Source organism: Lepisosteus oculatus, chromosome 4 (assembly GCF_040954835.1).
Source record: "Lepisosteus oculatus isolate fLepOcu1 chromosome 4, fLepOcu1.hap2, whole genome shotgun sequence".
NCBI classification, from domain to species: Eukaryota; Metazoa; Chordata; class Actinopteri; order Semionotiformes; family Lepisosteidae; genus Lepisosteus; species Lepisosteus oculatus.
The window spans coordinates 1,273,809-1,300,707 of NC_090699.1; the positions used below are offsets into that span (position 1 = coordinate 1,273,809).

Consider the following 26,899-nt stretch of genomic DNA (forward strand, 5'->3'; position numbering starts at 1 on the left):
TAGCGCCTGTCTGGACACCCCACTCAATGCGCTGTACAGGTCATGGGGATCCCCCCCACCCCCAGCAGTGTGTACCCCACCTGGATGAGGCTCCAGTCCTCTCCCACACAGCAGCTCTCAGTGGAGGAGAGCAGAGGGACACCGGGGTGACACCCCGACTCTTCTCGAGAGACATTAACAATGGGATTGTTAATGAGCACAGAGAGTCAGGACCCCGGCTTCACGTCTCATCTGAAGGACGGCGCCTGTTTACAGTCCAGTGTCCCCGTCAGTGTCCAGCCCTACTCTTTTATAGCTCACCATCACTGGACTGGGGCATCAGGACCCACACAGAGCGCAGGGTGAGAGCGCCCCCTGCTGGCCCCACTCACACCTCTCCCAGGGGTCTCCCCTCCAGGTTCTGGCCAGGCGCCCCCTACTGGGCTCCAGTGGGCTGTGAGCTGGGGGACAGTGCCCCCTGCTGGGCTCCAGTGGGCTGTGAGCTGGGTGAGGGCGCCCCCTGCTGGGCTCCAGTGGGCTGTGAGCTGGGTGAGAGCGCCCCCTGCTGGGCTCCAGTGGGCTGTGAGCTGGGTGAGGGCGCCCCCTGCTGGGCTCCAGTGGGCTGTGAGCTGGGTGAGAGCTCCCCCTGCTGGGCTCCAGTAGCTGCCAGTTGTGAGTTGCAGAGGATTTTGGCTGCTGGCCGTACCAACCTGATCTCCGTCAATATCCAGACCTGTTGACATGGAGGGTCAGAGTGAGTGAGGACTTGGCTTCAGGTGTTGAGTGAGGACTTGAACCTGCTGGTTTTGGAGCTGGGGTATCTGCGCTCCGATGGGAGTACCTGGACTGTGCTGTACGCCGAACCCGGGACTGAGGGACAGAGGGGAAACGGACTGGGACGTCTCTTCACCAGGCTGCCCAGTCTGTCCCTGCCTCTCCGACTCTGTCTTGCCTCAGACCAGCAGATCTGGGTCAGCGGCAGAACCGAGCCGAGGAGCGACCGGCTACGACCCGTCATGCTGTGTCTGGCGTCTCCCCCGCTGTGGGGTCTCTATCCTGTCTCCGCCCGCCCCGGCTGTCCCCGGCGGTCAGGGTCAGGCTGCAGGGCAGAGGGCGAGGGAGGAGAGGGGCGCCCTGGCCGCGCGGCCGATCAGACTGGCCACAGCGCTCTGCCCCTTGGAGAAGTTTCCCCACGCGGACCTGATCGCTCGGCTCCGCTGACCAGCCTTGTGTGATCCGGGACTCGTTCTGTACTCGTTCTGTACTCATACTGTAATCGTTCTGTACTCGTTCTGTACTCGTTCTGTACTCGTACTGTACTCGTTCTGTACTCGTACTGGACTTGTCTCTGTATTCATACTGTACTCACCTCTGTACTCATACTGTACTCAGTAACAGCGCTCCAGGCTCAGCAACAGTGCTCAGTAACGGTGCTTAGTAGCTGTGCTCAGTAACAGCGCTCCAGGCTCAGAGACTGTGCTCAGAAACAGCGCTCCAGGCTCAGAGACTGTGCTCAGTAAGTGCTCTCCAGGCTCAGAGACTGTGCTCAGTAACAGCGCTCCAGGCTCAGAGACTGTGCTCAGTAAGTGCTCTCCAGGCTCAGTAACAGCGCTCCAGGCTCAGAGACTGTGCTCAGTAACAGCGCTCCAGACTCGGAGACTGTGCTCAGCAGCTGTGCTCAGTAACAGCGCTCCAGGCTTGGAGACTGTGCTCAGTAGCTGTGCTCGGTAAAAGCGCTCCAGGCTCGGAGACTGTGCTCAGTAGCTGTGCTCAGTAACAGCGCTCCAGGCTCGGAGACAGTGCTCAGTAGCTGTGCTCAGTAACAGCGCTCCAGGCTCGGAGACAGTGCTCAGTAGCTGTGCTCAGTAACAGCGCTCCAGACTCAGGCTCTCCTGCGCTCGCGGCTCTGCTCCTAATATGGTGTTGGAATGTCCGCGGTGACGTCACGGCCTGGGAACGGGCGTGCGCGTGTGAGCGAGGGGGTCTCTCTCCAGACACGCGCACTGCGCGGCGGGACAGCGGCCGGGAATCCGCCCTTTTCCGAGTCCCTTCCCGAGCCTCTTCCCGAGCCTCGAGCCTCTTCCCGGCTGCGCTCCCGCTGGCGACACCGACCTCCGCTCCCGGCTCGACCGCGGGACCGTCCGGCTCCCGGGACAGGATCGACTTCGGCAGCTTCCAGCGAGAAACCGGCGCCGAGAGACGATGGACGATCTGGGTGAGTTCGACTGCTGTTGCTGTAGCGCTGCGTGGATTTTTATCACACTCAGAGCAGTGTGTGCCCACTGGAGACACACAGAGCAGTGTGTGCCCACTGGGGAGACTCTCACAGAGACACAGAGCAGTGTGTGCCCACTGGGGAGACTCTCACAGAGACACAGAGCAGTGTGTGCCCACTGGAGACACACAGAGCAGTGTGTGCCCACTGGGGAGACTCTCACAGAGACACAGAGCAGTGTGTGCCCACTGGAGACACACAGAGCAGTGTGTGCCCACTGGGGAGACTCTCACAGAGACACAGAGCAGTGTGTGCCCACTGGAGACACACAGAGCAGTGTGTGCCCACTGGAGACACACAGAGCAGTGTGTGCCCACTGGAGACACTCTCACAGAGACACACAGAGCAGTGTGTGCCCACTGGGGAGACTCTCACAGAGACACAGAGCAGTGTGTGCCCACTGGGGAGACTCTCACAGAGACACAGAGCAGTGTGTGCCCACTGGAGACACACAGAGCAGTGTGTGCCCACTGGGGAGACTCTCACAGAGACACAGAGCAGTGTGTGCCCACAGGAGACACACAGAGCAGTGTGTGCCCACTGGAGACACTCTCACAGAGACACTCAGAGCAGTGTGTGCCCACAGGAGACACTCTCACAGAAACACAAAGAGCAGTGTCTCTCACAGAGACACTCAGAGCAGTGTGTGCCCACCGGAGACACTCTCACAGAGACACTCAGAGCAGTGTGTGCCCACTGGAGACACTCTCACAGAGACACACAGAGCAGTGTGTGCCCACTGGAGACACTCTCACAGAGACAAAGAGCAGTGTGTGCCCACTGGAGACACTCTCACAGAGACACAGAGCAGTGTGTGCCCACTGGAGACACTCTCACAGAGACACACAGAACAGTGTGTGCCCACTGGAGACACTCTCACAGAGACACTCTCACAGAGACACACAGAGCAGTGTGTGCCCACTGGGGAGACTCTCATAGAGACACAGAGCAGTGTGTGCCCACTGGAGACACTCTCACAGAGACACAGAGCAGTGTGTGCCCACTGGAGACACTCTCACAGAGACACACAGAGCAGTGTGTGCCCACAGGAGACACTCTCACAGAGACACACAGAGCAGTGTGTGCCCACTGGAGACACTCTCACAGAGACACTCAGAGCAGTGTGTGCCCACCGGAGACACTCTCACAGAGACACACAGAGCAGTGTGTGCCCACAGGAGACACTCTCACAGAGACAAAGAGCAGTGTGTGCCCACTGGAGACACTCTCAGAGACAAAGAGCAGTGTGTGCCCACTGGAGACACTCTCACAGAGACACAGAGCAGTGTGTGCCCACTGGAGACACTCTCACAGAGACACACTGAACAGTGTGTCCACTGGAGACACTCTCACAGAGACACACAGAGCAGTGTGTGCCCACAGGAGACACTCTCACAGAGACACACAGAGCAGTGTGTGCCCACAGGAGACACTCTCACAGAGACACACAGAGCAGTGTGTGCCCACTGGAGACACTCTCACAGAGAGACACTCTCACAGAGACACACAGAGCAGTGTGTGCCCACTGGAGACACTCTCACAGAGACACTCTCACAGAGACACAGAGCAGTGTGTGCCCACAGGAGACACTCTCACAGAGACACACAGAGCAGTGTGTGCCCACTGGAGACACTCTCACAGAGAGACACTCTCACAGAGACACACAGAGCAGTGTGTGCCCACTGGAGACACTCTCACAGAGACACACAGAGCAGTGTGTGCCCACTGGAGACACTCTTACAGAGACACAGAGCAGTGTGTGCCCACTGGAGACACTCTCACAGAGACACAGAGCAGTGTGTGCCCACTGGAGACACTCTCACAGAGACACAGAGCAGTGTGTGCCCACAGGAGACACTCTCACAGAGACACAGAGCAGTGTGTGCCCACAGGAGACACTCTCACAGAGACACACAGAGCAGTGTGTGCCCACTGGAGACACTCTCACAGAGACACTCAGAGCAGTGTGTGCCCACAGGAGACACTCTCACAGAGACAAAGAGCAGTGTGTGCCCACTGGAGACACTCTCACAGAGACACACAGAGCAGTGTGTGCCCACAGGAGACACTCTCACAGAGAGACACTCTCACAGAGAGACAGAGCAGTGTGTGCCCACTGGAGACACTCTCACAGAGACACACAGAGCAGTGTGTGCCCACTGGAGACACTCTCACAGAGACACAGAGCAGTGTGTGCCCACAGGAGACACTCTCACAGAGACACTCAGAACAGTGTGTGCCCACAGGAGACACTCTCACAGAGACACAGAGCAGTGTGTGCCCACTGGAGACACTCTCACAGAGACACACAGAGCAGTGTGTGCCCACTGGAGACACTCTCACAGAGACACAGAGCAGTGTGTGCCCACTGGAGACACTCTCACAGAGACACACAGAGCAGTGTGTGCCCACTGGAGACACTCTCACAGAGACACTCAGAGCAGTGTGTGCCCACTGGAGACACTCTCACAGAGACACTCTCACAGAGACACACAGAGCAGTGTGTGCCCACTGGAGACACTCTCACAGAGACACACAGAGCAGTGTGTGCCCACAGGAGACACTCTCACAGAGAGACAGAGCAGTGTGTGCCCACTGGAGACACTCTCACAGAAGTGTGTGCCCACTGGAGTTTCTTATAGTCACAGGGGCAGGGAGAGTCACCCCAGTTTCCCTGTCTTCACCCTGTGCTGCCCTAGAGCCCCAAGAGAAGACAGATGAACTCAGACGTTTCCAGTTTTATTCGCACACCGTCCCTGCTCAGCGGCCAGCTGAGAGAAGGAAGCAGTTTCTGAAAAAATCCAATCAAAGGAAACAGCAGAACATCTGAGCTGGAGTAGAGTCGATATCCGCTGGGAGCAGCTCTTGCCGGCTGTCGGGATACCGGATCCCGGATCTGCGGGGCTCGGGGCAGACTGTGGGCTCTGTCTGGGCACTTCCTGGGTCACCGGCCCGGAGACACAGAACCTCTCCCCCTTCTCAACCCGGAGACACAGAACCCTCTCCCCCTGTTCAACCCGGAGAAACAGAACCGACACAACAAGACCCGGTGTGGCTGTTTCCTTGTCTCTCTGACACAAAGAGACCCGGTGTGGCTGTTTCCTTGTCTCTCTGACACAAAGAGACCCGGTGTGGCTGTTTCCTTGTCTCTGTGACACAAGGAGACCCGGTGTGGCTGTTTCCTTGTCTCTCTGACACAAAGAGACCCGGTGTGGCTGTTTCCTTGTCTCTCTGACACAAGGAGACCCGGTGTGGCTGTTTCCTTGTCTCTCTGACACAAAGAGACCCGGTGTGGCTGTTTCCTTGTCTCTCTGACACAAAGAGACCCGGTGTGGCTGTTTCCTTGTCTCTGTGACACAAGGAGACCCGGTGTGGCTGTTTCCTTGTCTCTCTGACACAAAGAGACCCGGTGTGGCTGTTTCCTTGTCTCTCTGACACAAGGAGACCCGGTGTGGCTGTTTCCTTGTCTCTCTGACACAAAGAGACCCGGTGTGGCTGTTTCCTTGTCTCTCTGACACAAGGAGACCCGGTGTGGCTGTTTCCTTGTCTCTGTGACACAAGGAGACCCGGTGTGGCTGTTTCCTTGTCTCTCTGACACAAAGAGACCCGGTGTGGCTGTTTCCTTGTCTCTGTGACACAAGGAGACCCGGTGTGGCTGTTTCCTTGTCTCTCTGACACAAAGAGACCCGGTGTGGCTGTTTCCTTGTCTCTGTGACACAAAGAGACCCGGTGTGGCTGTTTCCTTGTCTCTCTAACACAAAGAGACCCGGTGTGGCTGTTTCCTTGTCTCTCTGACACAAGGAGACCCGGTGTGGCTGTTTCCTTGTCTCTGTGACACAAGGAGACCCGGTGTGGCTGTTTCCTTGTCTCTCTGACACAAGGAGACCCGGTGTGGCTGTTTCCTTGTCTCTCTGACACAAGGAGACCCGGTGTGGCTGTTTCCTTGTCTCTGTGACACAAGGAGACCCGGTGTGGCTGTTTCCTTGTCTCTCTGACACAAAGAGACCCGGTGTGGCTGTTTCCTTGTCTCTGTGACACAAGGAGACCCGGTGTGGCTGTTTCCTTGTCTCTCTGACACAAGGAGACCCGGTGTGGCTGTTTCCTTGTCTCTCTGACACAAGGAGACCCGGTGTGGCTGTTTCCTTGTCTCTCTGACACAAGGAGACCCGGTGTGGCTGTTTCCTTGTCTCTCTGACACAAGGAGACCCGGTGTGGCTGTTTCCTTGTCTCTCTAACACAAAGAGACCCTATGTGACTCCACACGCCTCCCACTTCTTAGTGCTGGTCTCCACTGTGCTCCTGGGGACACATCAGGCCTCTGAAATCTCTTCACACCCGTCTCCCCACTCTGGCCTCCCCACGCCGCTATCCTGTATAGCTCTTCTGAAAGCACCTTTCCGTCCAGAGTGGACCCCCTACAAACGGCCTGTGATTCTGAGCCGATGGAATCAGCACAGCAGGTCACAGGAGGGGTGGTTGTGTGATCTGGAAGGGGGCAGGTGAGGCCTGAGCAAGGGTTCACCCCCCCAGCCCGGGTATTTGACTGTGGGGGTATTCATTCGTTTTGCGAGGGTCTCAGAATGATGTTGGGGTTACAGTGTGTGAGGAACCTGATCTCAACTGTCTTCACTTTCGGAGTGTCAGACAACACAAGGTACACGTTTTGAAAGGGGAGGGGGGTGACCTTCTATACTCACTGTAGCCCTTTCCCGGACACCCCACTCAGAGCTCTTCACAGTAATGGGGATCCCCTCCACCCCCAGCAGTGTGTACCCCACCTGGATCATGCGCCAGTCCTCTCCCACACAGCAGCTCTCAGAGCGATGGGGACAGGTCAGAGGTCATTAGGGGTCATTAGGAGGACTGGTCAAGACCAGGGGGACACCGGGGTGACACCCCGACTCTTTTATAGAGACACCCCGAGATTGTTAATGAGCACAGAGAGTCAGGACATCGGCTTCACGTCTCATCTGAAGGACGGCGCCTGTTTACAGTCCAGTGTCCCCGTCAGTGTGCTGGGGCACCAGGACCAGATATATGGAGAGAAACGTTTAAAGGGTTTTAAAAAGAGCCTCTTGAATACTACAGTTTGCATTTTTAAGAGACACAGTGATAATGTTTAAGATACTTGGATAATTCATGATTGAATAAGTGTGCGCTGGTGTGTGATCTTCTCTTTACAGCTCTGTGAGTCTCAGTACAAGCTCATCTGCGTGTGTCAGTGTTGTGTGTGTGTGTCAGTGTCGTGTGTGTGTGTCAGTACATGAGTGTGTGAGTGTCAGTGTGTGTCAGTGTTGTGCGTTTCAGTACAAGCTCATCAGTCTGTTTGTCAGTGTATGAGTGTATTTGAATGTGTGTGAGTGTGTGTGTCAGTGTGACGGTGAGTCGGTGTGTCTCCTGTGTGACAGTGTGTGATGGTGTGTCTCGTGTGTGACAGTGTGTGTCAGTGTTCTTTGATCTGTGTCTGTCAGTGTGCTGTTATCTGTGTGTGTCAGTGTGTTGATGTCTGAGTCATGGTTTTTCTATATATGGTCAAGATCTCCTTTCTGAAAGTGTGTCCTTATATGAGCAGCAGTGTGTGGTTGTGTGATAACCCTGCTCTCTTCCTGCCTCTGACATGCTGCACATAGACTCGTGCAGAGAGGAGAGACACATGAACACTGACCAGCACAGCAGCACAGCACACCAGTCCTGTTGGACCAGGAGGACAGCTGGTCCAGTGGCTCAGGACCAGTCCTGTTGGACCAGGAGGACAGCTGGTCCACTGGCTCAGGACCAGTCCTGTTGGACCAGGAGGACAGCTGGTCCAGTGGTTCAGGTCCAGTCCTGTTGGACCAGGAGGACAGCTGATCCAGTGGCTCAGGTCCAGTCCTGTTGGACCAGGGGGACAGTTGGTCCAGTGGCTCAGGACCAGTCCTGTTGGACCAGGAGGAGAGGACAGCTGGTCCAGTGGCTCAGGACCAGTCCTGTTAGACCAGGAGGACAGCTGGTCCAGTGGCTCAGGACCAGTCCTGTTGGACCAGGAGGACAGCTGGTCCGGTGGCTCAGGTCCGGTTCTGTTGGACCAGGAGGACAGCTGGTCCAGTGGTTCAGGACCAGTCCTGTTACACCAGGAGGACAGCTGGTCCAGTGGTTCAGGTCCAGTCCTGCAGGGCTGGTGAGAGTGTGTGTGAGTGTGTGTGAGTATGAGAGTGTGTGTGAGTGTGTGTCAGTGTATGAGAGTGTGTGTTAGTATGAGTGTGTGTGTGTGACAGTGTGAGAGTCTGCAGTGGGAGTGGTCAGTGTCTCTGCTCTGGGAGTGGTCAGTGAGTCTGCAGTGGGAGTGGTCAGTGTCTCTGCTCTGGGAGTGGTCAGTGAGTCTGCAGTGGGAGTGGTCACTGTGTCTGCTCTGGGAGTGGTCAGTGAGTCTGCAGTGGGAGTGGTCAGTGTCTCTGCTCTGGGAGTGGTCAGTGAGTCTGCAGTGGGAGTGGTCAGTGTGTCTGCTCTGGGAGTGGTCAGTGAGTCTGCAGTGAGAGTGAACAATGAGTCTGTCAGTGTCCTGTCATTGGTCCTGAGCGTGGGAGTGGTCAGTGAGTCTCTGTCCTGTCATTGGTCCTGAGCGTGGGAGTGGTCAGTGAGTCTCTGTCCTGTCATTGGTCCTGAGCGTGGGAGTGGTCAGTGAGTCTCTGTCCTGTCATTGGTCCTGAGCGTGGGAGTGGTCAGTGAGTCTCTGTCCTGTCATTGGTCCTGCATGTGGCTCTCTCCCTTCTGATTGGCCAGTGCCTCAGTGTGTGCTCTCTTGTGGTGCGTTTTGTGCCCGCCCACCATGCTTGGAATGGCCCGCCTCACCGTGTCCCTGCGCTGGGATTGGCTGGTACGTGTTTGTCTGCACCTTGATTGGTTACTGTATCTGTCTGTCTCCCTTCAGGCCAGCCTGACCCAACTTACTCCCCCCTCAGTCCACGTGTTGTTGTTTTCGGTATGTAGCGTCTGTCTGCCTGTCTGCCTGTCTGTCTGTCTGCCTGTCTGTCTGTCTGTCTGCCTGCCTGTCTGCTGCCTGTCTGCCTGTCTGCCTGTCTGCCTGTCTGCCTGTCTGCCTGTCTGTCTGTCTGTCTGCCTGCCTGCCTGTCTGCCTGTCTGCCTGCCTGTCTGTCTGTCTGCCTGTCTGCCTGTCTGCCTGTCTGCCTGCCTGCCTGTCTGTCTGTCTGCCTGCCTGTCTGCCTGTCTGCCTGTCTGTCTGTCTGTCTGTCTGTCTGTCTGCATGTCTGCATGTCTCTGCCTGTCTGTCTTTGTGCCAGTCTGAATATTGCCACACAATGTGCCCCCTGTGTGTGTCTGTGTGTGTCTAGGTGTGCCTGTGTGTGTCTGTGTGTGTCTAGGGGTGTCTAGAGGTGTCTGTGTGTGTCTAGGGGTGTCTGTGTGTGTCTGTGTGTGTCTAGGGGTGTCTGTGTGTGTCTAGGGGTGTCTGTGTGTGTCTAGGGGTGTCTAGAGGTGTCTGTGTGTGTCTAGGTGTGCCTGTGTGTGTCTGTGTGTGTCTAGGGGTGTCTGTGTGTGTCTAGGGGTGTCTAGAGGTGTCTGTGTGTGTCTGTGTGTGTCTAGGGGTGTCTAGAGGTGTCTCTGTGTGTCTAGGGGTGTCTGTGTGTGTCTGTGTGTGTCTAGGGGTGTCTGTGTGTGTCTAGGGGTGTCTAGAGGTGTCTGTGTGTGTCTAGGTGTGCCTGTGTGTGTCTGTGTGTGTCTAGGGGTGTCTGTGTGTGTCTAGGGGTGTCTAGAGGTGTCTGTGTGTGTCTGTGTGTGTCTGTGTGTGTCTAGGGGTGTCTAGAGGTGTCTAGAGGTGTCTCTGTGTGTCTAGGGGTGTCTGTGTGTGTCTGTGTGTGTCTAGGGGTGTCTAGAGGTGTCTAGAGGTGTCTGTGTGTGTCTAGGGGTGTCTAGAGGTGTCTGTGTGTGTCTAGGGGTGTCTGTGTGTGTCTGTGTGTGTCTAGGGGTGTCTGTGTGTGTCTGTGTGTGTCTGTGTGTGTCTAGGGGTGTCTAGGGGTGTCTAGGGGTGTCTAGGGGTGTGTTTCACTTGTTCTCTCCTCTCCCCTCTCCCCTCCGATCTCTCCTCTCAGATGCTCTCCTCTCTGATCTCTCAACTCTCCCCTCTCCCCTCTCCCCTCTCCCCTCTCCCCTCTCCTCTCTCCTCTCTCCCCTCTCCCCTCTCCTCTCTCCTCTCTCCTCTCTCCTCTCTCCTCTCTCCTCTCTGATCTCTCCCTTCTCCCCTCTGATCTCTCCCCTCTCCCCTCTCCCCTCTCCCCTCTCCTCTCTGATCTCTCCCCTCTCCCCTCTCCTCTCTGATCTCTCCCCTCTCCCCTCTCCTCTCTGATCTCTCCTCTCTCCCCTCTCCCCTCTCCCCTCTCCCCTCTCCTCTCTCCTCTCTCCTCTCTCCTCTCTGATCTCTCCCTTCTCCCCTCTGATCTCTCCCCTCTCCCCTCCTCTCTGATCTCTCCCCTCTCCCCCCTCCTCTCTGATCTCTCCCCTCTCCCCTCTCCCCTCTCCTCTCTCCTCTCTGATCTCTCCCTTCTCCCCTCTGATCTCTCCCCTCTCCCCTCTCCCCTCCTCTCTGATCTCTCCCCTCCTCTCTGATCTCTCCCCTCTCTCCTCTCCCCTCCGATCTCTCCTCTCTGATCTCTCCTCTCTCCTCTCTCCCCTCTCCCCTCTCCTCTCTGATCTCTCAACTCTCCCCCCTCCCCTCTCCTCTCTGATCTCTCCCCTCTCCTCTCTGATCTCTCCCCTCTCCCCTCCTCTCTGATCTCTCCTCTCTCCTCTCTCCTCTCTGATCTCTCCCCTCTCCCCTCCTCTCTCCTCTCTCCTCTCTCCTCTCTGATCTCTCCCCTCCTCTCTGATCTCTCCCCTCTCCCCTCTCCCCTCCTCTCTGATCTCTCCCCTCTCCCCTCTCCCCTCTCCTCTCTCCTCTCTGATCTCTCCTCTCTCCACTCAGATGCTCTCCTCTCTCCTCTCTGATCTCTCCTCTCTCCTCTCTGATCTCTCCCCTCTCCCCTCTCCCCTCCTCTCTGATCTCTCCCCTCTCCCCTCTCCTCTCTCCTCTCTCCTCTCTCCTCTCTGATCTCTCCTCTCTCCTCTCTCCACTCAGATGCTCTCCTCTCTCCTCTCTGATCTCTCCTCTCTCCACTCAGATGCTCTCCTCTCTCCTCTCTGATCTCTCCTCTCTCCTCTCTGATCTCTCCTCTCTCCTCTCTCCTCTCTGATCTCTCCTCTCTCCCCTCTCCTCTCTCCTCTCCCCTCTCCCCTCTCTCCTCTCTGATCTCTCCTCTCTCCCTTCTCCCCTCTGATCTCTCCCCTCTCCCCTCTCCCCTCCTCTCTGATCTCTCCCCTCTCCCCTCTCCCCTCTCCCCTCTCCTCTCTCCTCTCTCCTCTCTCCTCTCTCCTCTCTCCTCTCTCCTCTCTCCTCTCTCCTCTCTCCTCTCTGATCTCTGATCTCTCCTCTCTCCTCTCTCCTCTCTCCTCTCTCCTCTCTCCACTCAGATGCTCTCCTCTCTCCTCTCTGGTCTCTCCTCTCTCCTCTCTCCACTCAGATGCTCTCCTCTCTCCTCTCTGATCTCTCCTCTCTCCTCTCTGATCTCTCCTCTCTCCTCTCTCCACTCACATGCTCTCCTCTCTCCTCTCTGATCTCTCCTCTCTCCTCTCCCCTCTCCCCTCTCCCCTCTCTCCTCTCTCCTCTCTCCTCTCTCCTCTCTCCTCTCTCCCTTCTCCCCTCTGATCTCTCCCCTCTCCCCTCTCCCCTCCTCTCTGATCTCTCCTCTCTCCCCTCTCCCCTCTCCCCTCTCCCCTCTCCCCTCTCCTCTCTCCTCTCTCCTCTCTCCTCTCTGATCTCTCCTCTCTCCTCTCTCCTCTCTCCACTCAGATGCTCTCCTCTCTCCTCTCTGATCTCTCCTCTCTCCTCTCTCCACTCACATGCTCTCCTCTCTCCTCTCTGATCTCTCCTCTCTCCTCTCTCCTCTCTCCACTCAGATGCTCTCCTCTCTCCTCTCTGATCTCTCCTCTCTCCTCTCTGATCTCTCCTCTCTCCTCTCTCCACTCACATGCTCTCCTCTCTCCTCTCTGATCTCTCCTCTCTCCTCTCTCCACTCACATGCTCTCCTCTCTCCTCTCTGATCTCTCCTCTCTCCTCTCTCCACTCAGATGCTCTCCTCGCTGATCTTGAAGGCTCCACATCTCCTCTCTCCCGACGGCCAGTGCTGCTGACGGACCCCCCCGGCCCCCCTGACCCTGCGGAAGCCCCCCTGCAGCCCCCCACCGTCTCCAGAGACTCTCCCCAGCCCTGCCCCCCTCCCCCCGCCTACACCCCTCAGCAGGTAGGCCTGTCATTGGTCAGTGAGGTGGGCAGTTGCTTAGCGACGCGGTGATGGACAAGCCTGCTGTAACCCCGCCTCTCTCTGTGCGTTCAGACAGTTTCCTCTGCAATGAAGACGAGCTCTGGTCCCGGTCCGGAGCCCGACAGGCTCTACAGGTAGGTAACAAGCTCTGTGCACCTGGGTACCCCTCTAACTCTCTCTCCCTCTCAGTGCAGTGTTAATGTACTGGAGTGTCCAGTCAGTGTGTGTATTAACCCCTCTCTCTCTCAGTGCAGTGTTCATGTACTGGAGTGTCCAGTCAGTGTGTCTGTATTAACCCCTCTCTCTCTCAGTGCAGTGTTAATGTACTGGAGTGTTCAGTCAGTGTGTCTGTATTAACCCCTCTCTCTCTCAGTGCAGTGTTCATGTACTGGAGTGTCCAGTCAGTGTGTCTGTATTAACCCCTCTCTCTCTCAGTGCAGTGTTAATGTACTGGAGTGTCCAGTCAGTGTGTGTGTATTAACCCCTCTCTCTCTCTCAGTGCAGTGTTAATGTACTGGAGTGTCCAGTCAGTGTGTCTGTATTAACCCCTCTCTCTCTCAGTACAGTGTTAATGTACTGGAGTGTCCAGTCAGTGTGTCTGTATTAACCCCTCTCTTTCTCAGTGCAGTGTTCATGTACTGGAGTGTCCAGTCAGTGTGTCTGTATTAACCCCTCTCTCTCTCAGTGCAGTGTTAATGTACTGGAGTGTCCAGTCAGTGTGTCTGTATTAACCCCTCTCTCTCTCAGTGCAGTGTTCATGTACTGGAGTGTTCAGTGTGTGTATTAACCCATCTCTCTCTCAGTGCAGTGTTAATGTACTGGAGTGTCCAGTCAGTGTGTGTGTATTAACCCCTCTCTCTCTCAGTGCAGTGTTAATGTACTGGAGTGTCCAGTCAGTGTGTCTGTATGAACCCCTCTCTCTCTCAGTGCAGTGTTAATGTACTGGAGTGTCCAGTCAGTGTGTCTGTATGAACCCCTCTCTCTCTCAGTGCAGTGTTAATGTACTGGAGTGTCCAGTCAGTGTGTCTGTATGAACCCCTCTCTCTCTCAGTGCAGTGTTAATGTACTGGAGAGTCCAGTCAGTGTGTCTGTATGAACCCCTCTCTCTCTCTCAGTGCAGTGTTCATGTACTGGAGTGTCCAGTCAGTGTGTCTGTATGAACCCCTCTCTCTCTCAGTGCAGTGTTAATGTACTGGAGTGTCCAGTCAGTGTGTGTATTAACCCCTCTCTCTCTCAGTGCAGTGTTCATGTACTGGAGTGTTCAGTGTGTGTATTAACCCATCTCTCTCTCAGTGCAGTGTTAATGTACTGGAGTGTTCAGTGTGTGTATTAACCCATCTCTCTCTCATTGCAGTGTTAGTGTACTGGAGTGTCCAGTCAGTGTGTGTGTATGAACCCCTCTCTCTCTCTCAGTGCAGTGTAAATGTACTGGAGTGTCCAGTCAGTGTGTCTGTATTAACCCCTCTCTCTCTCTCAGTGCAGTGTTAATGTACTGGAGTGTCCAGTCAGTGTGTGTGTATGAACCCCTCTCTCTCTCAGTGCAGTGTTAATGTACTGGAGTGTCCAGTCAGTGTGTCTGTATTAACCCCTCTCTCTCTCAGTGCAGTGTTAATGTACTGGAGTGTCCAGTCAGTGTGTCTGTATTAACCCCTCTCTCTCTCAGTGCAGTGTTAATGTACTGGAGTGTTCAGTGTCTGTATGAACCCCTCTCTCTCTCAGTGCAGTGTTAATGTACTGGAGTGTTCAGTGTGTGTATTAACCCCTCTCTCTCTCAGTGCAGTGTTGGTGTACTGGAGTGTTCAGTGTGTGTATTAACCCCTCTCTCTCTCAGTGCAGTGTTAATGTACTGGAGTGTTCAGTGTGTGTATTAACCCCTCTCTCTCTCAGTGCAGTGTTGGTGTACTGGAGTGTTCAGTGTGTGTATTAACCCCTCTCTCTCTCAGTACGGTATGTAAGCCGCGCTCCCCTCGCTCTCCAGACCCCCCGGCGTTCAGCTCGTCCTCAGTACTGGGGGGGGGGCTGAGTGAACTGGATCACCTGCTGCAGGAGCTGAACGCCACTCAGTTCAACATCACAGGTCTGTCTGAGGAGCATCTGCTAGTCTCTGTCCACGTGTGAGTGTGTGAGTGTGTGTGTGTATGAGAGTGTGTGAGTCTGTGTGTCTGTGTGAGTGTGTGAGTGTGAGAGTCTGTGTGTGAGTCTGTGTGTCTGTGTGTCTGTGTGTCTGTGTGTCTGTGTGTCTGTGTGAGTGTGTGAGTGTGAGAGTGTGAGAGTCTGTCTGTGAGAGTCTGTGTGTGTCTGTGTGAGAGTGAGTGTGTGTGTGTGAGTCTGTGTCTGAGAGTGTGTGTCTGAGTGAGTGTGTGAGCGTGTGTGTGAGAGAGTGGGAGAGAGTGTGTGTGAGTCTGTGTGAGTGTGTGAGTGTGAGAGTCTGTCTGTGAGAGTCTGTGTGAGAGTGAGTGTGTGTGTGTGAGTCTGTGTCTGAGAGTGTGTGTGTATGTGTGAGAGAGTGAGTGTGTTTGAGTGTGTGAGTGTGTGTGTGTGTGAGAGAGTGTGTGTGAGAGTGAGAGTGTGAGTGTGAGGGAGTGTCTCACAGTGTGTGTGAGTGTGTGAGTGTGAGTGTGTGTGTGAGAGTGTGTGTGTGAGTGTGTGTGTGAGAGAGTGTGTATGAGAGAGTGTGTATGAGAGTGAGAGTGTGAGTGTGAGGGAGTGTCTCACAGTGTGTGTGAGTGTGTGAGAGTGTGTGTGTGTATATGTGCCTCTTTCTGTGACCCAGGTTGGCTCGGTTCTGTTCTGCAGACGAGATCCTGGCGCAGTTCCCCTCCAGTAAGAGGGATGAGACTGGGGAGAAGCTCAAAGAGTTCCAGTCCGGAGTGGCCAGAGACAAGACTGCGCCCCCTAGCAACACCTCCAGGTACTGCAGGTACTGCTGGAGCCCAGTCAGTGTCCAGTCAGTACTCCTGAGTCAGTCAGTGTGTGCTGGTGTCCAGTCAGTGTCCAGTCAGTACTCCTGAGTCGGTCAGTCTGTGCTGGTGTCCAGTCAGTGTCCAGTCAGTACTCCTGAGTCGGTCAGTGTGTGCTGGTGTCCAGTCAGTGTCCAGTCAGTACTCCTGTCGGTCAGTCTATGCTGGTGTCCAGTCAGTGTCCAGTCAGTACTCCTGAGTCAGTCAGTCTATGCTGGTGTCCAGTCACTGTCCAGTCAGTACTCCTGAGTCAGTCAGTGTGTGCTGGTGTCCAGTCAGTGTCCAGTCAGTACTCCTGAGTCGGTCAGTCTGTGCTGGTGTCCAGTCAGTGTCCAGTCAGTACTCCTGAGTCGGTCAGTGTGTGCTGGTGTCCAGTCAGTGTCCAGTCAGTACTCCTGAGTCGGTCAGTCTATGCTGGTGTCCAGTCACTGTCCAGTCAGTACTCCTGAGTCGGTCAGTCTATGCTGGTGTCCAGTCACTGTCCAGTCAGTACTCCTGAGTCGGTCAGTCTATGCTGATGTCCAGTCACTGTCCAGTCAGTACTCCTGAGTCGGTCAGTCTATGCTGGTGTCCAGTCAGTGTCCAGTCAGTACTCCTGAGTCAGTCAGTCTATGCTGGTGTCCAGTCACTGTCCAGTCAGTACTCCTGAGTCAGTCAGTCTATGCTGGTGTCCAGTCACTGTCCAGTCAGTAACCCTCAGTCTCTCTCCCAGCTCAGTCAAGCCCTCTGCCACCTCAGCCACTCTTGAGCTGGACAAACTGATGGCGTCTCTGTCAGACTTCAAAGTCCAGAACACGGTGAGTCTGTATTCCAGGTGTGTGTGTGTCTAAACAGTGAATCTGTACTCCAGGGGTGTGTGTGTCTCAATACAGTGAGTCTGTGCTCCAGTTCTGTGTGTGTCTGTATATACAGTGTGTACAGTGTCTGTGAGTGTACAGTGTGTGAGTGTACAGTGTGAACAGTGAGTGTGTACAGTGTCTGTGAGTGTACTGTGTATGTATATACAGTGTGTACTGTGTGGACAGTGTGTGTATATACAGTGTGTACAGTGTGTGTGACTGTACAGTGTGTGTATATACAGGGGTGTACAGTGTGTGTGTGTACAGTGTGTCTATATACAGTGTGAGTGTACAGTGTGTGTATATACAGTGTGTACAGTGTGTGTACTGTGTGTACAGTGTGTGTGTACAGTATGTGTATATACAGTATGTACAGTGTGAGTGTACAGTGTGTGTATATACAGTGTGTACAGTGTGTGTATATACAATCTGTGTGTACTGTGTGGACAGTGTGTGTATACAGTGTATATATACTGTGTGTGTGTGTGTGTACAGTGTGTGTATATACAGTGTGTGCAGTGTGTGTGACTGTACAGTGTGTGTATATACAGGGTGTACAGTGTGTGTATATACAGTGTGTGTACAGTGTGAGTGTACAGTGTGTGTATAAACAGTGTGTACAGTGTGTGTATATACAATCTGTGTGTACTGTGTGGACAGTGTGTGTATACAGTGTGTGTGTGTACAGTGTGTGTATATACAGTGTGTGTACAGTGTGTGTATATACAATCTGTGTGTACTGTGTGGACAGTGTGTGTATACAGTGTGTGTGTGTACAGTGTGTGTATATACAGTGTGAGTGTACAGTGTGTGTATACAGTGTATATATACAGTGTGTGTGTGTACAGTGTGTGTATACAGTGTATATATACAGTGTGTGTATATACAGTGTGAGTGTACAGTGTGTAAATTGTGTGTACAGTATCTGTGAGTGTACTGTGTGGACAGTGTGTGTATACAGTGTATATATACAGTGTGTGTGTGTGTGTACAGTGTGAGTGTACAGTGTGTATATACAGTGTGTACAGTGTGAGTGTACAGTGTGTGTATATACAGGGTGTACAGTGTGTGTGAGTGTACAGTGTGTATATACAGTGTGTACAGTGTCTGTGAGTGTACAGTGTGTGTATATACAGTGTGTACAGTGTGTGTGAGTGTACAGTGTGTATATACAGGGTGTACAGTGTGTGTACAGTGTGTGTGATGTGTATATACAGGGTGTACAGTGTGTGTACAGTGTCTGTGACTGTACAGTGTGTATATACAGGGTGTACAGTGTGTGTACAGTGTGTGTGAGTGTACAGTGTGTATATACAGGGTGTACAGTGTGTGTACAGTGTCTGTGAGTGTACAGTGTGTAAATTGTGTGTACAGTATCTGTGAGTGTACTGTGTGTACAGTGTGTGTATATACAGTGTGTACAGTGTCTGTGAGTGTACAGTGTGTTTATATACAGTGTGTACACTGTGTGTATGTACAGTGTGTATATACAGTGTTTGTACTGTGTGTACAGTGCGTGTATACTGTGTGTGTATATACAGTGTGTGTACAGTGTGTGTATACAGTGTGTGTACAGTGTGAGTGCACAGTGTGTGTATATACAGTGTGTGTACAGTGTGTGTATATACAGTGTGTGTACAGTGTGTGTGTATACAATCTGTGTGTACTGTGTGGACAGTGTGTGTATATACAGTATGTACAGTGTGTGTGTACAGTGTGTGTGTGTGTGTACAGTGTGTGTGTACAGTGTGTGTATACAGTGTGTGTGTACAGTGTGTGTACTGTGTGTGTACTGTGTGTACAGTGTGTATATATACAGAATCTCCTGTACCTGTGTTGTTGCTATGGAGATCTTGAAGATCCTCCACACACTAGCCCTGCCCTCTGCCTCTCCTCTAGCCACCTCCTCCTGTCACTCAACCTGTGCTGACATCATCACGGCAGGCAGCCCCGCCCCCACAGAACCCCAGTGGCTCATTGGACAGCATGCTGGGGCTCCTCCAATCAGACCTGAGCAGGCAGGGCATCACCACCACTGCCAAGGGCACCTGCTCAGCATGCCAAAAGCCCATCGTGGGACAGGTCAGTGTGTGTGTGTGTGTGTGTGTGTGTGTGTGTGTGTGTGTGTGTGTGTGTGTGACCCTGTCTCTCTGACTGCACTGGGACAGTGTGTGTGTGTGTGTGTGTGTGACCCTGTCTCTCTGACTGCACTGGGACAGTGTGTGTGTGTGTGTGTGTGTGTGTGTGTGTGTGTGTGTGTGTGTGTGTGTGTGTGTGTGTGTGTGTGTGTGTGTGTGAGAGTGTGTGTGTGACCCTGTCTCTCTCTCTGCAGGTGGTGACTGCGCTGGGACAGTGTGTGTGTGTGTGTGTGTGACCCTGTCTCTCTCTCTGCAGGTGGTGACTGCGCTGGGACAGTGTGTGTGTGTGTGTGTGTGTGTGTGTGTGTGTGTGACCCTGTCTCTCTCTCTGCAGGTGGTGACTGCGCTGGGACAGTGTGTGTGTGTGTGTGTGTGTGTGTGTGTGTGTGTGTGTGTGTGTGTGTGACCCTGTCTCTCTCTCTCTGCAGGTGGTGACTGCGCTGGGGCAGTGTGTGTGTGTGTGTGTGTGTGTGTGTGTGTGTGACCCTGTCTCTCTCTCTGCAGGTGGTGACTGCGCTGGGACAGTGTGTGTGTGTGTGTGTGTGTGTGTGTGTGTGTGTGTGTGTGTGTGTGTGTGTGTGTGTGACCCTGTCTCTCTCTCTGCAGGTGGTGACTGCGCTGGGACAGTGTGTGTGTGTGTGTGTGTGTGTGTGACCCTGTCTCTCTCTCTGCAGGTGGTGACTGCGCTGGGACAGTGTGTGTGTGTGTGTGACCCTGTCTCTCTCTCTGCAGGTGGTGACTGCGCTGGGACAGTGTGTGTGTGTGTGTGTGTGTGTGTGACCCTGTCTCTCTCTCTGCAGGTGGTGACTGCGCTGGGACAGTGTGTGTGTGTGTGTGACCCTGTCTCTCTCTCTGCAGGTGGTGACTGCGCTGGGACAGTGTGTGTGTGTGTGACCCTGTCTCTCTCTCTGCAGGTGGTGACTGCGCTGGGACAGTGTGTGTGTGTGTGTGACCCTGTCTCTCTCTCTGCAGGTGGTGACTGCGCTGGGACAGTGTGTGTGTGTGTGACCCTGTCTCTCTCTCTGCAGGTGGTGACTGCGCTGGGACAGTGTGTGTGTGTGTGACCCTGTCTCTCTCTCTGCAGGTGGTGACTGCGCTGGGGCAGGCTTGGCACCCGGACCACTTTGTGTGCAGCGAGTGTCAGGCTGAGCTGGGCTCCAGCACGTTCTTCGAGAAGGATGGGAAGCCGTACTGCGAGAAGGACTATTTCAGCCGCTTCTCTCCTCACTGCGCCCAGTGCAGCAAGTCCATCCTGCACGTGAGTCCCCCCTGACCTCTGACCCCTGACCCCTGACCCCGACTCCCCGTGTCCCCCGCTGTGTGTCAGTGTGTGTCAAATACTGCTCCTCTCTCTGTGTGTAGAAGATGGTGATGCTGTAGACAGCAACAGTGTGTCAGTGTGTGTCAAATACTGCTCCTCTCTCTCTCTCTGTGTGTGTAGAAGATGGTGATGCTGTAGACAGCAGCAGTGTGTCAGTGTGTGTCAAATACTGCTCCTCTCTCTCTGTGTGTGTGTAGAAGATGGTGACTGCTCTGGACAGGAACTGGCACCCGGAGTGTTTCTGCTGTGTCCAGTGTGGACGGTCCTTTGGCGAGGAAGGTGAGGCCCGGCTCTGTCCCCTGCCCCCTCGGCCCCCTGCTGGTCCCTGTCCCCCCTGCAGGGGGCGCTCAGGAGCCCTGCTCTGTGTCCACAGGGTTCCACGAGCGCGACGGGAGGCCCTACTGCCAGGAGGACTTCCTGTCTCTGTTCGCCTCCCGCTGTCAGGCCTGCGCCCGGCCCATCCTGGACAACTACATCTCCGCCCTGAGCGCGCTGTGGCACCCCGAGTGCTTCGTGTGCAGGGTAACAGGGGCTGGGGCTGGGGCAGGAGAGGGGAGAGAGAGGAGAGAGGGGAGAGAGAGAGGGGAGAGAGAGGGGGGGAGAGAGAGAGAGAGAGGGGGGAGAGAGGGGAGAGAGAGAGGGGAGAGAGAGGGGGGGAGAGAGAGAGAGAGGAGGGAGAGAGGGGGGGAGGGAGAGAGGAGAGAGAGGGGGGAGAGAGAGAGAGGAGAGAGAGGAGAGAGAGAGGAGGGAGAGAGGGGGGAGGGAGAGAGGAGAGAGAGGGGGGAGAGAGAGAGAGGAGAGAGAGAGGAGAGAGGAGCGAGAGAGGGGAGAGAGAGAGAGGAGAGAGAGAGGAGAGAGGAGCGAGAGAGGAGAGAGAGAGAGGGGAGAGAGAGGGGGGGAGAGAGAGAGGAGAGAGAGAGAGAGGAGAGAGAGAGAGAGGGGAGAGAGAGAGGGGAGAGAGAGAGAGGGGGGAGAGAGGAGCGAGAGAGGAGAGAGTGGGGGGAGAGAGGAGAGAGGAGCGAGAGAGGAGCGAGAGAGGAGAGAGAGAGAGGGGGGAAAGAGGAGAGAGAGAGAGGGGGGAAAGAGGAGAGAGAGAGGGAGGAGAGAGAGAGGGGAGAGGGGAGAGAGAGCCCTGAGCACGCTGTGGCACCCCCAGTGCTTCGTGTGCAGGGTAACAGGGGCTGGGGCAGGAGAGGGGAGAGGAGGGGCAAGAGAAGTGAGAGAGGAGAGATGGTGGGGTAGGAGAGAGAGGAAAGAGGAGAGGGAGGAGAAAGGAAACGATAGGAGAGAGAGGAGGGGAACAGCAGGGTGACACCTCACTCCTCTCTCTGTCCGCAGGAGTGCTACACACCCTTCGTGAACGGGAGTTTCTTCGAACACGAGGGGCAGCCCCTGTGTGAGGCTCACTACCACCGCAGCCGCGGCAGCGTGTGCCAGGCCTGCCAGGAGCCCATCAGGGGGCGCTGTGTCACCGCCATGGGCGCCAAGTTCCACCCCCAGCACCTGGTGTGTGCCTTCTGTCTGAAGGCCCTGAGCAAGGGCAGCTTCAAGGAGCAGGACAACAAGCCCTACTGTCAGGGCTGCTTCATCAAGCTGTTCGGATAGAGAGACAGAGACACACTCACACTCACACTCACACTCACACACTCACACACTCACACACTCACACACTCACACACTCACACACTCACACTCTCACACTCTCACACTCTCACACTCTCACACTCTCACACTCTCACACTCTCACACTCTCACAGCTTCAAGGAGCAGGACAGCAAGCCCTACTGTCAGGGCTGCTTCATCAAGCTGTTCGGATAGAGAGACACTCGCACACTCGCACACTCGCACACTCACAGCTTCAAGGAGCAGGACAGCAAGCCCTACTGTCAGGGCTGCTTCATCAAGCTGTTCGGATAGAGAGACAGAGACACACTCACACTCACACTCACACACTCACACACTCACACACTCACACACTCACACACTCACACTCTCACAGCTTCAAGGAGCAGGACAGCAAGCCCTACTGTCAGGGCTGCTTCATCAAGCTGTTCGGATAGAGAGACACTCGCACACTCGCACACTCGCACACTCACAGCTTCAAGGAGCAGGACAGCAAGCCCTACTGTCAGGGCTGCTTCATCAAGCTGTTCGGATAGAGAGACAGAGACACACTCACACTCACACTCACACTCACACACTCACACACTCACACACTCACACACTCACACACTCACACACTCACACTCTCACACTCTCACACTCTCACACTCTCACACTCTCACACTCTCACACTCTCACACTCTCACAGCTTCAAGGAGCAGGACAGCAAGCCCTACTGTCAGGACTGCTTCATCAAGCTGTTCGGATAGAGAGACACTCGCACACTCGCACACTCGCACACTCGCACACTCACAGCTTCAAGGAGCAGGACAGCAAGCCCTACTGTCAGGGCTGCTTCATCAAGCTGTTCGGATAGAGAGACACTCGCACACTCGCACACTCGCACACTCGCACACTCGCACACTCACAGCTTCAAGGAGCAGGACAACAAGCCCTACTGTCAGGGCTGCTTCATCAAGCTGTTCGGATAGAGAGACAGAGACACACTCACACTCACACTCACACTCACACACTCACACACTCACACACTCACACACTCACACACTCACACACTCACACACTCACACACTCACACTCTCACACTCTCACACTCTCACACTCTCACACTCTCACACTCTCACAGCTTCAAGGAGCAGGACAGCAAGCCCTACTGTCAGGGCTGCTTCATCAAGCTGTTCGGATAGAGAGACACTCGCACACTCGCACACTCGCACACTCACAGCTTCAAGGAGCAGGACAGCAAGCCCTACTGTCAGGGCTGCTTCATCAAGCTGTTCGGATAGAGAGACAGAGACACACTCACACTCACACTCACACACTCACACACTCACACACTCACACACTCACACACTCACACTCTCACACTCTCACACTCTCACACTCTCACAGCTTCAAGGAGCAGGACAGCAAGCCCTACTGTCAGGACTGCTTCATCAAGCTGTTCGGATAGAGAGACACTCGCACACTCACAGCTTCAAGGAGCAGGACAGCAAGCCCTACTGTCAGGGCTGCTTCATCAAGCTGTTCGGATAGAGAGACACTCGCACACTCGCACACTCGCACACTCGCACACTCACAGCTTCAAGGAGCAGGACAACAAGCCCTACTGTCAGGGCTGCTTCATCAAGCTGTTCGGATAGAGAGACAGAGACACACTCACACTCACACTCACACTCACACACTCACACACTCACACACTCACACACTCACACACTCACACACTCACACTCTCACACTCTCACACTCTCACAGCTTCAAGGAGCAGGACAGCAAGCCCTACTGTCAGGGCTGCTTCATCAAGCTGTTCGGATAGAGAGACACTCGCACACTCGCACACTCGCACACTCACAGCTTCAAGGAGCAGGACAGCAAGCCCTACTGTCAGGGCTGCTTCATCAAGCTGTTCGGATAGAGAGACACTCGCACACTCGCACACTCGCACACTCACAGCTTCAAGGAGCAGGACAACAAGCCCTACTGTCAGGGCTGCTTCATCAAGCTGTTCGGATAGAGAGACACACTCACACTCTCACACTCTCACACTCTCACACTCTCACACTCTCACACTCTCACAATCACACACTCACAGCTTCAAGGAGCAGGACAACAAACCCTACTGTCAGGGCTGTTTCATCAAGCTGTTCGGATAGAGAGACACACTCACACTCACACACTCTCACACTCTCACACTCTCACACTCTCACACTCTCACACTCTCACAGCTTCAAGGAGCAGGACAGCAAGCCCTACTGTCAGGACTGCTTCATCAAGCTGTTCGGATAGAGAGACACTCGCACACTCGCACACTCGCACACTCACAGCTTCAAGGAGCAGGACAGCAAGCCCTACTGTCAGGGCTGCTTCATCAAGCTGTTCGGATAGAGAGACACTCGCACACTCGCACACTCGCACACTCGCACACTCGCACACTCACAGCTTCAAGGAGCAGGACAACAAGCCCTACTGTCAGGGCTGCTTCATCAAGCTGTTCGGATAGAGAGACAGAGACACACTCACACTCACACTCACACACTCACACACTCACACACTCACACACTCACACTCTCACACTCTCACACTCTCACACTCTCACACTCTCACACTCTCACACTCTCACACTCTCACAGCTTCAAGGAGCAGGACAGCAAGCCCTACTGTCAGGGCTGCTTCATCAAGCTGTTCGGATAGAGAGACACTCGCACACTCGCACACTCACAGCTTCAAGGAGCAGGACAGCAAGCCCTACTGTCAGGGCTGCTTCATCAAGCTGTTCGGATAGAGAGACAGAGACACACTCACACTCACACTCACACACTCACACACTCACACACTCACACACTCACACACTCACACTCTCACACTCTCACACTCTCACACTCTCACACTCTCACACTCTCACAGCTTCAAGGAGCAGGACAGCAAGCCCTACTGTCAGGACTGCTTCATCAAGCTGTTCGGATAGAGAGACACTCGCACACTCGCACACTCGCACACTCACAGCTTCAAGGAGCAGGACAGCAAGCCCTACTGTCAGGGCTGCTTCATCAAGCTGTTCGGATAGAGAGACACTCGCACACTCGCACACTCGCACACTCGCACACTCGCACACTCACAGCTTCAAGGAGCAGGACAACAAGCCCTACTGTCAGGGCTGCTTCATCAAGCTGTTCGGATAGAGAGACAGAGACACACTCACACTCACACTCACACTCACACACTCACACACTCACACACTCACACTCTCACACTCTCACACTCTCACACTCTCACACTCTCACAGCTTCAAGGAGCAGGACAGCAAGCCCTACTGTCAGGGCTGCTTCATCAAGCTGTTCGGATAGAGAGACACTCGCACACTCGCACACTCGCACACTCACAGCTTCAAGGAGCAGGACAGCAAGCCCTACTGTCAGGGCTGCTTCATCAAGCTGTTCGGATAGAGAGACACTCGCACACTCGCACACTCGCACACTCGCACACTCACAGCTTCAAGGAGCAGGACAACAAGCCCTACTGTCAGGGCTGCTTCATCAAGCTGTTCGGATAGAGAGACACACTCACACTCTCACACTCTCACACTCTCACACTCTCACACTCTCACACTCACAGCTTCAAGGAGCAGGACAACAAACCCTACTGTCAGGGCTGTTTCGTCAAGCTGTTCGGATAGAGAGACAGAGACACTCGCACACTCACACTCACACTCACACACTCACTCTCACAGCTTCAAGGAGCAGGACAACAAGCCCTACTGTCAGGGCTGCTTCATCAAGCTGTTCGGATAGAGAGACACACTCACACACTCACAGCTTCAAGGAGCAGGACAACAAGCCCTACTGTCAGGGCTGTTTCATCAAGCTGTTCGGATAGAGAGACATACACACACACTCACTCGCACACTCGCACACTCGCACACTCGCACACTCTCAGCTTCAAGGAGCAGGACAACAAGCCCTACTGTCAGGGCTGTTTCATCAAGCTGTTCGGATAGAGAGACACACACTCACACACACTCACACTCTCACACTCTCACACTCTCACAGCTTCAAGTAGCAGGACAACAAGCCCTACTGTCAGGGCTGTTTCATCAAGCTGTTCAGATAGAGAGATGGAGACAGAGACACGCACACACGCACACACGCACACTGCCCTCGTGTCACACACTTCAGGGAGAAAAAATATTAATTTTAAGACTCTTTTTATAAACACAAACTGAAGTAGAAAGCATGAGACCAAAGGATCTCTAGTATTTTGTACCAAGACATTCGAGCACAGAGCTGTTTAACCATGAGAACAGGATAGGAGACACAGAGAAAAGATCACAGAGAATTCCTCAGTAACAAACACACAGGACAGGAGACACAGTGAGGCAGAGAGGAGATCACAGAGAATCCCTCAGTATCAAACACAGCAGGACAGGAGACACAGTGAGGGAGAGGAGATCACAGAGAATCCCCTCAGTAATAAACACACAGCAGGACAGGAGACAGTGAGGGAGAGGAGATCACAGAGAATCTCTCAGTAACAAACACACAGGACAGGAGACACAGTGAGGCAGAGAGGAGATCACAGAGAATCCCCTCAGTAATAAACACACAGCAGGACAGGAGACACATTGTGAAAGGAGTAATGGAGGGAATTTCGGGGAAAAAGGAGATTGTGATATAATTACAGTATTGGTTTATCTAGCAGTATTAACTTGAGTGTTTAGATACACAGATTATATATATACTATTGCAACACGGTATCTATCTAGCTTTGCCCTTACGCACACAAGGTATCTTATGCAATTTTCTATATGTATCACTTTTTCTTATTTAAACGTTTCAGTATTATATTTTATACACTTGGTGTCCCAGACTGCCTTGTAAAAGCCAGTGACGCTGTGTCACGAGACGGTGTCGGCCTCGTCATGTCGGTGTTGAGTTTTGTGCCAGTGTTGAGTTTGTCGTGGACGTGGCTACACAGTAATAAAGGCGTCTCGCGGTGCTGATCACACCCACTGAGCGTCAATGATCGATGCACACGCAGGCTGGGCCACGACCCGGATCGGGCTGCTGGGGTCTGTGTATGATCACAGCTGTACGGGGGCCTGCCCACTACACCCCCAGGACACTATAATTCCAGCAGGAAAGAAACACCACAGCACTGCTCAGGGAGCTACAACTTAACAACAACTGTGCCAACAGGCTTGAGGACCGCCGAGACATTAACGGGAATTCTTTAGAGCCAGCAGGGGTCGTGACCACAGGACAACCTCTCTACTGGAAAAATACACTCAGGGAGGAGCACTTGAGACAGACTGAGGCAGTTCTGCACACAGAGGGGGGTGGGAGGGGGGAACAAGCCTCCCAGCCATGTTGTGTAAACCATGATCCTGGCTTCTCTCCAGACCCAGCTGGGTGAGACACTCCA

The 26,899-nt window shown here is 54.2% G+C and overlaps 1 protein-coding gene across 4 annotated transcripts; it reads left to right on the forward strand.

Moving 5' to 3' along the window:
• Positions 1 to 1,938: 1,938 nt before the first annotated feature.
• LOC138238235 (transforming growth factor beta-1-induced transcript 1 protein-like) lies at positions 1,939 to 26,482 on the forward strand. 4 transcript variants are annotated; one of them, XM_069188307.1, is made up of 12 exons: positions 1,944 to 2,194; positions 9,162 to 9,212; positions 12,410 to 12,582; positions 12,676 to 12,737; positions 14,547 to 14,680; positions 15,400 to 15,523; positions 16,276 to 16,360; positions 18,302 to 18,484; positions 19,625 to 19,798; positions 20,059 to 20,140; positions 20,235 to 20,383; positions 21,200 to 26,482. In XM_069188307.1, the coding sequence occupies exons 1-12, from the start codon at positions 2,182 to 2,184 to the stop codon at positions 21,464 to 21,466; spliced, it is 1,497 nt and encodes a 498-aa protein (XP_069044408.1). In that variant the 5' UTR covers positions 1,944 to 2,181; the 3' UTR covers positions 21,467 to 26,482. The 4 variants fall into 4 exon arrangements, with proteins under 4 accessions (XP_069044410.1, XP_069044408.1, XP_069044409.1 ...); XM_069188308.1 differs by having other exon boundaries at positions 1,945 to 2,194; positions 15,400 to 15,514; XM_069188310.1 differs by lacking the exon at positions 9,162 to 9,212 and having other exon boundaries at positions 1,945 to 2,194.
• The last annotated feature ends 417 nt before the right edge of the window (positions 26,483 to 26,899 follow it).